General features: G+C 52.5%; 1 protein-coding gene across 3 annotated transcripts in view; it reads left to right on the forward strand.

The window, feature by feature from the left end:
- Positions 1-13,856, forward strand: part of PHACTR3 (phosphatase and actin regulator 3) — a 244,159-nt gene that overhangs the window by 197,103 nt on the left and 33,200 nt on the right. For all 3 annotated transcript variants that reach the window (XM_023626836.2, XM_005604830.4, XM_070247447.1), the window contains exon 8: positions 1,148-1,301. In XM_023626836.2, coding sequence (XP_023482604.1) covers positions 1,148-1,301 — 154 coding nt within the window. The remainder of the gene's footprint in view (positions 1-1,147; positions 1,302-13,856) is intronic.

Below are 13,856 nucleotides of genomic sequence, written 5' to 3' on the forward strand. Positions count from 1 at the left end.
TAAGAAATAAAGCGTGCCTCCGTCCATGGGGGTGACCATCTTGGTTGATGATCTGAGCCCCCAGGAGTTAAATGCACACCCTAGTTAAACGGCAGAACCACACGCTCGGACCGCAGTCTGCATTCTGCTCTGCGTTGACCTGCTGACGGTCCCACCTGCAGTTGCCAGGGGCGGCTGGGGACTCTGTTATTCAGAAACCTCAGTTAACCAGAACACCATCCTTTACCTAGCATGCTAATGACCAAGGCTTCTCTGCATGTGAACGCAGCCAAACCCATTTCTGCTCTTAGGCCAATTTAAATGTTTTATTCCCAAAGCTCTTACTTGTGCCCTGATTTCACTCAGCTGATTCTGGTCACGTGCAGAACACAAAGGTCGGTCTCAACCTCGTGGACCCTGAATCAACCCACTCATTCGTTCTCCCAGCAATGTTCGTTGATAACCTACTGTGTCAACATTATTCTAGGACCCAGGAGAGCAAACTGTCTTTGAACTGAAAGTCTAGTGGAGAAGACAGACGACAAACTAAAGAACAAGAAAGAGATCAGATAGAGGAGGAGTTGATAGGGTGATGTGGGGGGGATTGGAGTCCCCATTGGGCCTCTTTGAGGGGATGGTTCAAGGCCAGGCCTGGGTGGTCCAGGCAGAGCAGGGAGGTAGGCAGAGGAAAGACATGATGCAAAGCCCCTGAGCTGGGACATTCCAGGAAGTGAAGAAACCCCACAGGCCGGGGGCAGTGGGAGAGTGGGATCACATGGGGCAGGACTGCCATGGGTAAAGTAACTGTAAGTTATGATCCAAACTCAGACACTTTTGAAAGAAAAAGCAGGTGCTATTAATAATTACCCTGGGGTAACAGTGTCAATCAGGACTGTCCCTGGAGACCCGCGATGTATGGTCCATTCTCCACCCATGGAACGTGTGGTCTCGGGGTGAGGGGCCTTAGAGAAGGCAGATGGTGGCATCTCTTTCTCCCTGTCTTGCCCACCATCTGTTGGAAGGCACCACGAGGTACAAGACAGTGTACCTCATTGCTCTGGTCCAGATTCCTTCCTGCAACAGGTGAGCGGCTGCATTGACAAGCCAGTGCCTCACTAACACCTGTGTTCTTATTGCCCTTCTTCCCTCCCTCCAATGGCTCTCCTAGGAACACTGCCCAGGAAATGCAAGAAGGAGCTCTTGGCAGTGAAACTAAGGAACCGGCCCAGCAAGCAGGAATTGGAAGACCGGAATATTTTCCCCAGGAGGACTGATGAAGAAAGGCAGGAAATTCGGCAGCAGATTGAAATGAAACTCTCCAAGTAAGTAGCAGTGTGTAGACAGAAGTAAAGGCCCTGCTCCGGCCTTGCAGCCCGAGCCCCTCTGAGGTCTCGCCTTCCCCCAGCTGTGCTCTCCCAGGGCTCCCAGACGCGGCGCCTGCAGCAGCGTTCCTCAGCCTCACCGCTGTCAACGCTTGGGACCAGACAGTTCTTTGTCATGGGGGGGCCATCTGGTACACTGTCAGATGCTTAGCGGCATCCCTGGCCTTTACACATTACATCCCCCCTGTGACAACCAACACTGTCCCCACACATTGCCAGATGTCCCCTGGGGGGCAAATCACCCCCAGTGGAGAACACTGTTCTGTGGGAGCTAAGCAACGTGCCTGAAGGAGTGAAGGGGTTGCAGTTGGGAGGGACTGTGGCAGAGTGGCAAGGACATGCCTTGTCAGAGGCCGGGTTGGGGGGAAAGTCCCTATTTACCTCCACCTCATCATTTTCCTGCAAGAGTGTGCATCCAGTATTGCCAAATCCTCTAAGTTTTTCAAGAAAAGCTGGAAGTCTGTGTATTTGGGGGAGACTGCATATGCACCAAGTCAAACCCGTCTGCTGCCTGGCTGTGACCCAGAGCCACGAGAGAGTGCCCTCTGCCTTGCAGTCCCCGAGAGCCCCCCGTGTGGTCACTGGCTGGAGATCCGCTGTGCTATGGCACAGGACCACGTGGAGCTGTGTCTTCATGACCAAGCTCTGTTGGGGTCCAGTCGTGCCCTGACATGGATGCCTTGACTACGAGTCAGGGGCGGGAATGTGAAAACGCGGCGGCTTTCAAGTGTTGACAACTCTCTAGGTTGCTTTTCAAGAACCAGAGCAACTGGGGTCCGGAACCCGGAGCCTCATCCGCGTCCCAGGCCTCGCGAGTGTCCCTTGCCACAAAGAGGGCTGAGAAGGGCTGAGTGTGCGCCGGTGGGCTTTCAGACGGGAATCAGACCCTTGCAATAGGGTGAGCCTGTTTCCCCTGATCCCCAAAGAGTGGGGCCAGACGGTAGCCCTGAGTTGCGTGTGTGGGTGTGGGAGAGGAAATATTAACAAGGGCGGGCGCATGATCCTGGCACCACAGCCAACCTCCTGCTGGCATCTTCCCCACCTCTCTCTTCCCTTTATGGGATACGACCCTGTCCGTGCAGGGCTGCACTTGAGGGGACAGTGTCCTGGATACCCTCCAGCCTTCCACTTTCCTCTTTAAACAGGCTGGCCCTGCACAGCAGAGAGACAGCACCCTGAAAGCGAGCCGGACCAGCCCCCAGGGCGGCACTGTCCCTGTGCCCCCGTTGATTTGCTCTTGATCAGTGCTTCTCACTGCCCTGCATCCAAGTCAGCTGCGGGGACCTTGCAGGGGAGAATGCAGGTTCTGATTCAGCAGGTCTGTGGCGGGGCCCAAGGGTCTGCACTGGGACATGCTCCCAGGGGATGCCAGCTCTGCCGTTTGTGGGCCACTGGGAGCAGCGAGGGTCTGGAGCGGGGTCTCCCGGCTTCAGCGCTCTTGACATTTGGGGTTGGATAACCCTGTGGTGGGGGCCATCCTGTGCATGGTAGGACATTTAGCAGCATCCCTGGGCTCTACCTGTGAGAACTAAAAATGTGTCCAGTGTTGCCAAGTGTCCCCTGGGGGCCGGAATCGCACGCTCGGAAGCACTGATCTGCAGGCCCCTGGATTGCTGCTCCAGGTGGTCTTTCCTCTTCCTGAGGCACAGGGCTCTTGGTCTTGGGTAGATGGGCCTTGTCTCTGCTCTCTGCGGGGGCCTTGGGCCTCAGTGTTCTCAGTGCCCCTGAGACCCTTCCCTTGAGTTTTTCAGGGGGAAGGCAGTGAGTGTGAGCGGGTGAAGCCGAGACCCTAGGCTCGGGATTCTCAGGGCCTCGGTTTTCTTGCCTGTAAAATGGGGGTGATGCCAGCTGCCAGGCCGGCAACAGAGGAGGGCGGGTTCAGCGAGGCACCCTCACAGACTGCAGAGGTCCCCAGCCAGAGTCCTGGGGGCTTGGAATCATGCTCTGTGCTGACGTGCTGGGTGACCTTGGGCAAGTGACCTTATCCCCCATCTTGGTTTTCTCATCTGTAAAGCAGGGTGCTGACGTTTTCAAGGTCATGGCGAGTTTTCAGGGAGATCCTATAAAGAAGGCGCATTTGAGAGCCCCTGCCACGTGTTAGGTGCTCAGGGACTCGCTGGGGTCACTGTTTGGCTGGTGAGGCTGGAAGCAGTGTCCTCGCTGCCCCTCGTCCTGCGCTGGCTCTAAGCTGTGTGGCCAAGGCTGCCTGAGGCACAGGTCACAGATCGCTGTCAAAATGCCTAGTGGTGTCCGGGGCCTCCTGACCCAAGAACAGGGTTCCCATGGAGAAACTGTTTAAAATGCAGATTGATAAGACCCACCCAGACCTGCAGTTCACTGTCTCAGGCGCAGGAAGGCACATTTTAATGAATCCCCTGATATTAACAGGTTGAGAAAACTCCCGGTGTTGGAGTGACATTGTCAGACCATCAAGCGTTTGTCGCTGTGTCTGGTCATTCGATAAAGACCTACAGTCATGTGTCGCTTAACAACAGGGACACATTCTGAGAAATTCATCGTTAGGTGATTCTGTTGTTGTGTGAACATCATAGAGTGCACTTCCACAAACCTAGATGGTACAGCCTCTACACACCTAGGCTCTGTGGTACTGCTCTTGTGGGACCACCGTCATAAACGCAGTCCGTCCGTCGTTGCCTGAAATGTCATCGTGTGACATGTATTTCACTCCTTCGGGATCAGGCGCTGTGGCAGTTGCTAGAGGTACAGCCGTGGGTGATGGAGACCCCTCCCGTTAGCTCCTGCATCCCTGGAGAGCAGCAGGTGCCACAGCCCTCTTCCTGTGGGGCCGACCCCCTCGGTGCTTTGTACAGCCAGGATGCTCAATAAACGCTGTGGGCAGGCGAGAAGCATGGTGCATCCGTCCCTCAGAAGGGATCCGAGAGTCACAGAGGAAGAGGAGGGTTCGCCTCAGGCATGCACCCCAGGACAGTGGGCAGGATGAGTGCAGGACAGGACCCCCCCAAGACTTAGGTCAGCCCCTGTCACTGGCGTCATCTCTCAGAGGTCCCCTGAAAAGATGACAGGCGTTAGGTGCAAACAGGTTCTCCATGACCAAGTAAGTTTGGGAAAGCATTACACAAGTGGTTTATTTGCCTCTGGACCTATCGGAGCCTTTGATGCGATAATGCACATGGTAGCTCTGTGGGAGGGTGCGGCGTGTCTTTGCCCCGCCGTATGCACCTGAGACCTTTCCTCCCTGGGCACCGCAGAGGCATCTCAAGGCCCCTTTTGGGAAATGCAGCTGCAGTCACAAAGCTGTGCTGGAGGCCCGTCAGCCGAAGTTCGGAGAAACCTGAGGGTGCTGGGACGCCCACGTTCACAGCCGCATGGGCTGTGCCACGTCCGGCATTGGCCCTGGCCTCCGCTGTGGCTGCAGGTGTTCTTGGTGGGCTGTGGCGTGTCCACCCAGACCCACATGCCCAGACCTCACTTACAGCAGCGGGAGTGGTTCTTTGACCTCTGGGGAGTCACTGGTGCAGTGGATGGAGTGTCAGACTGTGGGCCAGGGGAGGTGACGGGGACAACTTCCTTGTCCTGGAATGCCCTGAGGGACTTGCTGCCACCACCACGATCGGGACTTTGATGGCTATTGCCTCAATGTGTCCCTGACAGCCTCCCCCTGTGAGCAAGGCTCCCAGCCCTGTGCTGGACCACAGGCTGCCACGATCCGGCTCCTGGCCAGGTGGGCAGGAGCCCTGGAGTACAGAGCCCCGCCTCTCTGGACGTCCAGTTCCCAGCACATAAAGTGAACCACCGGGGAGGAGCACTGTGCCCCACCTGCAGTCGCCGTGGAGTGTCGCCGCCGCGATGACGGCATCTTGGTCTGCAGACCCCTGGGGGCCTGAAGGTGTTCATTTCCCGTTAAGTCAGCATTGCCTCATCCTAATCGACGTTGGCCACTGACTCATGGGCCTGCTGCTCTGGTTACGTATCCTTTTTAAATAAAGGAGAAGAGATTCCCTTCCTGTCTGTCCATCAGGGTGTTCTGAGGCTCAGATGAGAAGCCACAGGGAGAAGGTACATCAATAACAAAGCCTCCTGCCTACCTGCTTGAGTCGTGGTGGGATGGTCCGTCTTGATCCTCTCCCTGCCTCTTCCATCTCTTTGCAAACTTCTCCTTTCCTTTCATTGGGGGACAGGCCACATTCATCCAGTTATATTTTCAGCAGTTCTTTGCTGAATATGTGCAATGTACCAGCTGCTGTGCAGGGTACTAGGTACCACGGTGAACAAGGTGGAGGTGCTGTCTGCCCTCATGGGGCTTATAGCATTTGCGTATGCTGCAGGCATGACTGGATCTAGGTGCTCACGTGGCATTTACAGGAGTGGGTCTGTTTCTGTTTCTCGACTCCTCTTTGCTCTGTGTGGATTTGTTCTCTGGCCGTCTCGCTCCGCAGCCTGGCCTGGGAAGCTTCAGACTTCCATCTGCACAGGAGCGGCTGAACGACAAGGTCTCCTTCCTCCAACCCGGGAAAAGCCCCAGGATGGGGTCTCATTGGTTTACTTGGGTCGGGTGTCCATTCCTGAACCAATCGCCTTGGTCAAGGGCACAGAAGGGGCCAACTGGTCAAGTTTGGATCACACGCACGTCCCTGAGCCAATCACTGTGGCAAAGGGAATTTGTGAATTGATCAGGCTCGGTGTTTGTTGTTGCCGGCCTCGTTGTTGGGATGTGCCATCGCGTGAGGTTTGGTTTTTCATTTCTCTTATTTCTAGTAAGATTGAACATTTTTTTCAGTTGTTTATTGGCTTTTTGGTTGTTTCTTTTCATGTACTTTACCTGCAGTTTTCCTTTCCTAATGATTTTAGGAGTTTACGTTGGAAATTGTGGCCTCCAATCCTTGTGGCTTCCAATCCTTTCCCGGTTTTGTGAGCTGCACAGCTCTTCTCCTTGTTTGGGGCTTGTATTTTCATTTTGTTCCTGCTTTCCTTTGCTGTGCAGAAGTTTTTCATTTTTCAGATTACCAATCATATACTTGAGGCGTCAGCAGCCTTCTTCTGTTAGGGCCAGATGGTGACTATTTTTGGCTTTGTGGACCTGATGGTGTCTATTGTAACTACACAGCTCTACTCTTGTAGCACTAACACATCCATAGCCGATATGTAATGAATGGGCATGGCTGTGTGCCAATAAAACTTTATTCACAAACACAGGCGGAGGCCCATGGGACAAAGCTTGCCGACCTCTGATAGACTTCAGGGTTATACTATTTGTGCCATGTTTGAAAAATCCTTCCCTACCCAGAGGTCAAAAAAATTATATGTACACCTATTATTTTTGCAACTGCCTTCTAAAACTCTGCCAATTGATAGTTGTTTCTATTTGATAAACCAAGTTCTTCAAAATAGAGTATTAAATGAATTAATTTAAAGAAGGAAAATAGTGAGTAATCACTGATACTATGTGTGATTCAAAAATAGGACAAAATTATGATGATGATGCTGGCAGGAAGAGAAGTCTGGGGCCCGCACGCCTGCCTGCAGGTGCAGAGGGGAGGGGAAAAGGGATGCCGGGAACCCGTGCCCAGGACCTCGAAAGCCCCCTAAGTAAGAGGCACTGAAACACAGGCTCTGGACTGGATTTACTCCATTACTCACGGAATCTGTAACTAATTTTAAATCTTGGACATTTGTCACTGTGTTTAAAAATGGAAAAGCAACCCCCAGAATTAGAGGCAGAGGAACAGCAGTGCAGAAATCGCCTCCCAGGAGGCAATACGGAGGCTTCCTGGCCGGCCAGGCTGTTTCCCCTGCAGAAGTGGTTTAATTGGATCCCTTTGTCTTTGCTTCGCCTCCCATTAGAGATTCTTCTGCCACCGCTTGCTGAATAATTCAGCCTCTGGTTGCCGTGGCAACGTGCCATCCATCGTACCCTGAAGTGCAGTTGGTGTTTTTGTTTTGCTTTTTTATTTCCATATCCTTAATACTTTATCTTCTTGGTGCTCCTGGGGCTTTTCTGGATGAACTGGTCCGTGTCACCACCAGCCTCCCACCCACGACACACACTGTGTGCTGGGTCTGGGGACCAGAGTGAAGTCAGACTCGTCTTTCTGTAGGAGCCCACTTACCTTTAAAACGTGTGTGAATGAATGGGCAGAGTAAAGACCCACAGCTCCCGCGCTTCACACAGTAGGCGTGTTCTGGAGATTGCGCACAAGGGCACGGGTTGTATCGCTGCAGCCCTGTCATATGCCTGCCGTTTAGGGGGAGCTGGCAGTCAGGGTGCCCAGAGCTTTCCTTTCTTAAGCACCAGCCCCAAGCACTAAGTTTCACTCACTTTCCCTCATTTAATTTAATCCTTGCAGGAACCCAATAAAGGCAGTGTTATTATCATCTCCATCTTACAGATGGGAAAACTAAGCCTTAACAAGAGGTGAAGGAACTTGCCCAGAGTCCACAGCTGGGAGGAGGCGGGGTAGGAGTCAGACAGGCGGCCCCACAGAACACAAGCTGGGGTCTCTGGTGAGGCATTTTCTGGAAGGGAAGGCACTGGCTGCTGTGGCTCATTTGTCATAGTCACAGCTTGGCATTTTCTTATATTGGTTTGGCTTCTATCAGGGCACATTCAGGCTCCAGCCAACACGGGGCCCCTGGGTGCAAGATTCTTCCTGTCTCTGTTACGGTGGGGACCGTGGGACATGATGCAGAATGTTCCCCAATGTGGAGCAGTGGAAGTTAGTGAAAAGATCCAGAAAGAGATTCTTGGTCAAGCGCAGGCTTCGGAGAAATGTGGACGGGCCAGTTCAAATCCAGCCTTCCAGTCACAGCTGCTCTGCAGCTCCCTCCTGGTGGAATGGAGACAGTGGCAGCACCTTCCTCCTGGGGCCCTTTGGAAGGTTCCAGGTTAGTCCCTGTAGAAGCATATAACTGCGTGTTCCTGGCAGGGGACACCAAGGGGGATGCAGCTGCTGCTCTTGCGGGTGCGGCTGGGCACGCTCCTGGGCTGGGTGTCAGCTGTGCAGGGACACTGAGCAGCAGGCCTCCTGTGAGGATTGAGCTCTGTCCGCTGTATAAACAGTACCTGGAGGGCCGAAGAGCCAGCAGGCCCAGTAGTGGTGTTGGCGTCATTGTTGATAATATGATTATTGTTGTTCTTTGTGACTTGTGTAATTTTCCTGGAGACCCAGGAACTGGGCAGGCGCCCTCTGAGAGATGCACGAACCATCTATTAACTGTCCCGTGGGGGTCCTCCGCCCTGGGGCCGCATCGTGAGGAGCTGATTACGGCTTTGTGGTGTCCTCCAGGAGTTGGTACTTAGCATGTTAACACAGGCATTAAATGATCCTCGAGCTGGTCTCTTTGTACATTTTGTTCTGCCGCATCCAGAACAGGCTGCTGCCACTCGGGCCTCCAGGAAAACATAAGTTCCCTGGAAAAAAAATGTTGTGTGCCGCTGCTCCCAGCCCCATGCTCGCCCTGAAGTGTGCGGAATTTTCGGGAGGAGGCTTGATGCTTTTGCTGCTGGGGATGGAGATTGGCGCTGCTTAGTCATGGGCGTGGCTGGACCCGAGCATCAGCCATGGTACCTTCTTTCCGCTGAAGCTGCAGGGAGAGGTGAGCACCGGGCAGGGCATCAGTTCTGTGCACAGAGTTTTGAAAATACAGAAGCCTTATTTTTGGGGGGCTTAGTAGAAAAAAATGACTCTTAATTGCTGGAAAGGAAGCCGCTCCTTCCCTAGGTGTTGAAGCTTGGTTGTAACGGGTGGGGAATTGTATCACAGCAGACACCCATCCATAAGTGTTTGCCGGTTTCCCTCCTCTCAACCGCAGTGCTGGGTAGGAGCCCGGTTCGTCCTGAGTGACTAGAATCCAGTCCCGTGGGCTCCATCCAGGGTGGGGACAGAGAAGCATGGTGATGAATAATGTTCGTTGCTAACATTCACTCGGTGTCTTCTGTGTACCAGCTTCCTGCTGATTGCTTTGTGCATGTTATGTCCTTGAAGCCTCATAAGAACTCCTCGGGGTCAGTACTATTAATGGTCCTATTTTTCACCTGAGGAAAACTGGCTCAGAAGAGTGCAGTCACTTGCCCACGCTCGCACAGCAGGAACATGGGGTGGGTAATGGGTCATCTGGTCCACACCAGTTCCCACGTCTGGCTGTGCCTCCAGATCACCAGGGAGCTTTATAAAAACACAAGTTCCCAGGCCTCACTCCAGATCTCTTGAGTAGGAATCTATATTTTAACAGAGCCCTTCTTTCCTAAGTGTCACTGCCACCTTATGCTACACTGTGCCCCCTTCCTCAGGACCTTTGAAAGACTGTTCTCTGAGGCCTCAGGATCAAAATAAGCTGTGCGTCTCTCTAATAGCTGCCTGTTGGTATCTTAAGGAGAATGCACATTTTGTAATTATTTGTGTTTCCCCTTTTGCTGTGGCCACTAGGAAGCTCAGAGCCAAGTGTGCAGCCACCTGTGGCAACTGCATTGTGTCATTTGGGGTGTATGTCTGTGTTTGACCTTCTGTTGTATGCCCTTTGCCTCAATTTCCTTAACTCTTAATTTTATCTTTTTGGGGTATATTTTTCTATACATGATTTCAAATCCATTTCTAGATTTTAACTATAAAAGTGTAAATAAAAATATGTATTTTTTTTTATGGAGAAAATCACATCAGAAGGGATTTCCATACCATTACATGGTGTTCAAATGTTCACCTTTAATAGCCATAGATGGTATCTGAGGAGACGCATCTGCCTGCTCTGCTCTTGCCTCCCACCAGTAGACTTTTAGTTTGCCTCAAAAATCTGTATTTTTAAAATAAAACTACAATGCTCATTTTTACACATCAGTGTTTTTTTTAATGGATTATCTACATGAGCAACATTTCCAGAAATGAAAAAAGAGGAGGAGGAAAAATGCATTGAGTGAGACGATGTCATTGTTCGAGAAGGAAGACCAGTTGTCAGAGACTGCAGGAGGACCCCACCAGATCGGTGGGTAACGCCTGGCCCGCATGGTTCAGGAGGGAGGGAAGAAAATTTCCAGACAAATATGTGGAAGATAATTCAACCTCACTAGTAACTGCAGACAGAAAAATTCATAAAAACAAAGAATGTTTCATCCCCAATCAAAATGACGATAACGCTTTTAAATAATATTATTTTTAAATGTTTCTTTTTAATAATATTCATGTACATAATAGTGAACTAAATAATGATACCCAGCCCCAGTGAGGTGGTTGTCCACATGCCCTTCCCACTGCCGGCAGCCTGGTGACTCAAAAATAGTGCGCTGTGTGTGAAGAGCCAGGGTGACAGTTTGCGCATTTTAACTGAACGTTCCATTCTGGGAGTTTACGTTAAGGAGTTTCGAAGAAGGAAAAGAAGATTGTTCTGATGGTTACCGTTGAGTCCCAGAGGAAAAGCCATGAATTTAGCTCACACGCACTCAGTGGGTTCTGCTTTGCTGTTGGGGGTGGGGTGGTGTTGGGGAGGCCACTCGGGAGCAGACCCATGGACCAGTTGACTTTCCACATCTTCCCCAGTTCTTTGCTTTGGGGACTGTAGGGAGAGATGGAAAATCCCATGAGCGCCAGATGCATCTGGGCTGCTTCTGCCCAGAGACGTGGTTCCCGACGCATCATACAGATCAAGCCAGCGAGGTCAACACCATTCCAGCTGACCCGAGGGGAGGCAGAGGGAGCAAATGTTAGTGACTTGGCACAAGTCACCCATTCCTGTGACCCAGAGCAGGGTTCCCAGAGTCGGGCTGACCTGGGCCTGGCTGGGCTGTGTGGCCGTGGGGGTCATTCACCTCCAGCCTCTTCCCTCCTACCTCATGGGGGTCCTAACAGTGCCTGACCCTCTGTGTCTTTGCCCGTGACATGGACTCAGAATGCCCATGGCATGTGTGGCCTGCGAGCCTGGGTGCTGTCTTCCCATTCCGCATTTGCCTGTGCCCCTCATGTGATGCATGGCCTCGTGGGGACAAATCCATGGGTGTGGCCGCAGCCCCGCAGCCGCCCCTTGATGTCTGTAAGGGCAGAGGGACAGGACATAGCGCGTCAGCTGAGTTCAGAGACTCTCTATCCTCCAGATGCACTGCAGGTGAGGCTGGTCTATTTTAGCTCCTGGGGACAGAATGCACTGAGGTGTGGAGACGGCGTTCCCCCAGAAGCTGTCATTCAGGCTGTGAAGCGGAAATCGTGCTGGCCCACCTGGGGTGAGTTGGTCTCGCTGGGCCTTTGTTCTGCTCTGGGTTCATACCGGAACCTGTGTGGATGATGATTCTCTCTTCTGCAGGAGTGCCCTTTGGTAACTTTCAGACATGTGGAAGGGGGAGCACTAGCTTCTGATGCCAGATTTCATGACAATATCAACAGCAAGTTGGAAAGATTACACCAAGCTGATTGCTTTTCAAGTATGACTGTGGTCCCGGGTGGGACTGTCATCCCAGCTCTGGGCACAGAGAGGTGAAATTGTGTCCCAGCATCTTGTGATTAGTGAGACTGTAGGTTCCAGAGCCTTGCCCCTAACCACTGGGCTTCACCCCCTAATGCCCAGCGTCATGCTCTCATCTTACAAGTGCAGAAGCAAATGACATATGACGGCTCACGTCCACTTCTGGTGCATGGTGGTATCAGTGGTGCGGTTAACATCCACATCTGCTAGTCTGAGTCTTCATCGGCTTCAGCAGCCCTGGAACCTTCACTCTGTGTCTACTGTGGTGTGGGATGCTGCACACGTGTCGCTGTGTGGGTCCTTAGGTCAGCCCTTGAACGCCCACGCTGCAGCCCTCACTGAGAATATGTGCACAGGAACAGGGCCAGCCACCGGCAGCACCGGATGTTGCTCTCATAACAATTATTATTCCCATTCTTAAAAATTCTTGTGAATTTTGCCTCCTTTCTCACGGTTTATCCATGGTTGCTGTGATATAAGGTAACGTTTCAAATTACTTACAGGGAAATTTGAGATGGCAGGAAACAGGCCTGGTTTCTCCCGCGGTGCCAAATGCCCTCACACAGCTCTCGGGGTGCATGCCCCCAATCACAGAAATTTCAGGTTTCTGCAACGTGCAGGTGGCAGGTGCTGGGGTGCAGAGATGAAAAGACGTGCTCAGAGACGCATGATGAATCTGCTTGTAATAAAGTGAAGATCTTCCTCGACTTATGGTGGGGTTATGTCCCCATAACCCCACCATAAGCTGAAAACATCCTTAAGTCAAAAATGCATTTAATCCGCCTAACCTATTGAACACCCCAGCTCAGCCTCGCCTGCTTTAAACGTGCTCAGAGCACTTACGTTAGCCTGCAGTTGGGCAGAATCATCTAACACAAAGCCTGTTTTATAATAAAGTGTCGAGTCTCATGTAGTTGACTGACTACTATACTGAAAGTGGAGAACAACATGGTCGTCTGGGTACAGAGTGGCGGTCAGTGTATCGGTGGTTCACGCTCGTGACCGCGTGGCTGACTGGGAGCTGCAGGGGCTGCCGCTGCCCAGCATCACGAGAGAGGATCAGACCACGTATCTATTGCCAGCCCAGGAAAAGAGCAAAATTCAGAATTCAAAGCACAGTTTCTACTGAATGCATATCGCTTTCACACCATCGTAAAGTCAAAAAATCATTAGTTGAACCATCATAAGTTGGGGACTGTATGATAAAGATAGGCGTGTGAACCAGCTGCAGAACTGGAGCATCTAGGAGGGCAAGGTCCATTCTGCAGGAGGGCTGCACAGCTGGGATGCAGGCGGGGGGGGGGGGGGGGGGCGGGACATGGAGCACAGTTTGGATGGATCCATAGGTGTCAGTGCGCCTGGCAGACTGGAGTGTGAGGATATCCCAGGCAGAGAGTAGCCACACAAAAAAAATGCAAAGGTCTGAAACCATATGGCCCGTGGGAGAATGTGGTGTTGCTGTGAGGGGTCAGAGGCGGGGTGGGGATGAGGGCGGGGATGAGGGGAAGAATGCCTGAGGGCTCAGCAGGGCCAGGTGGTGGGGGCCTTCCATGCTCTCAGTCCACACACAGCTGCCTCTGGTCATTCAGGACTCGGTTCAAATGTCACCTCCCCAGAGGGACCACCTTTGATGCCCCCCCAAGGTGACACGGCCTCACTCCCTCTCTCTCTCCATCACTTCGTCCCATTCTGTTTTCTTCATCACGCTGACTGCCGCCCAAAGTGACCTTGTAATCATGTGTCTGCCTCTTCAGGGTCTGTCTCCCCACTAGGTCGTGGGGATCTGCCTGTCTTGTTCACTGACATGTCCCTGATGCATGGAGTAGGCGCTCTATAAGCTGGTGTTCAACGGGAATGGGACGTCTGCCTTTACTGAGGAGCAGTGAGGGCCCCGAGGGGTCACAAGCAGGGGTGCGGCAGGGCCAGGGCGTGTCTGAGGCAGACCACTCCACCTACATGCAGTGGGGTGGGGAGTGAGATGGAGGCGGGTGGGCATCATCACACTGGCCATGGGGCTGCAGAGGGATGGACTTGAGAGCCAGGTGGAGTGAAAAACAGGACTCAGAATGAGAG

Source organism: Equus caballus, chromosome 22, assembly GCF_041296265.1.
Source record: "Equus caballus isolate H_3958 breed thoroughbred chromosome 22, TB-T2T, whole genome shotgun sequence".
NCBI classification, from domain to species: Eukaryota; Metazoa; Chordata; class Mammalia; order Perissodactyla; family Equidae; genus Equus; species Equus caballus.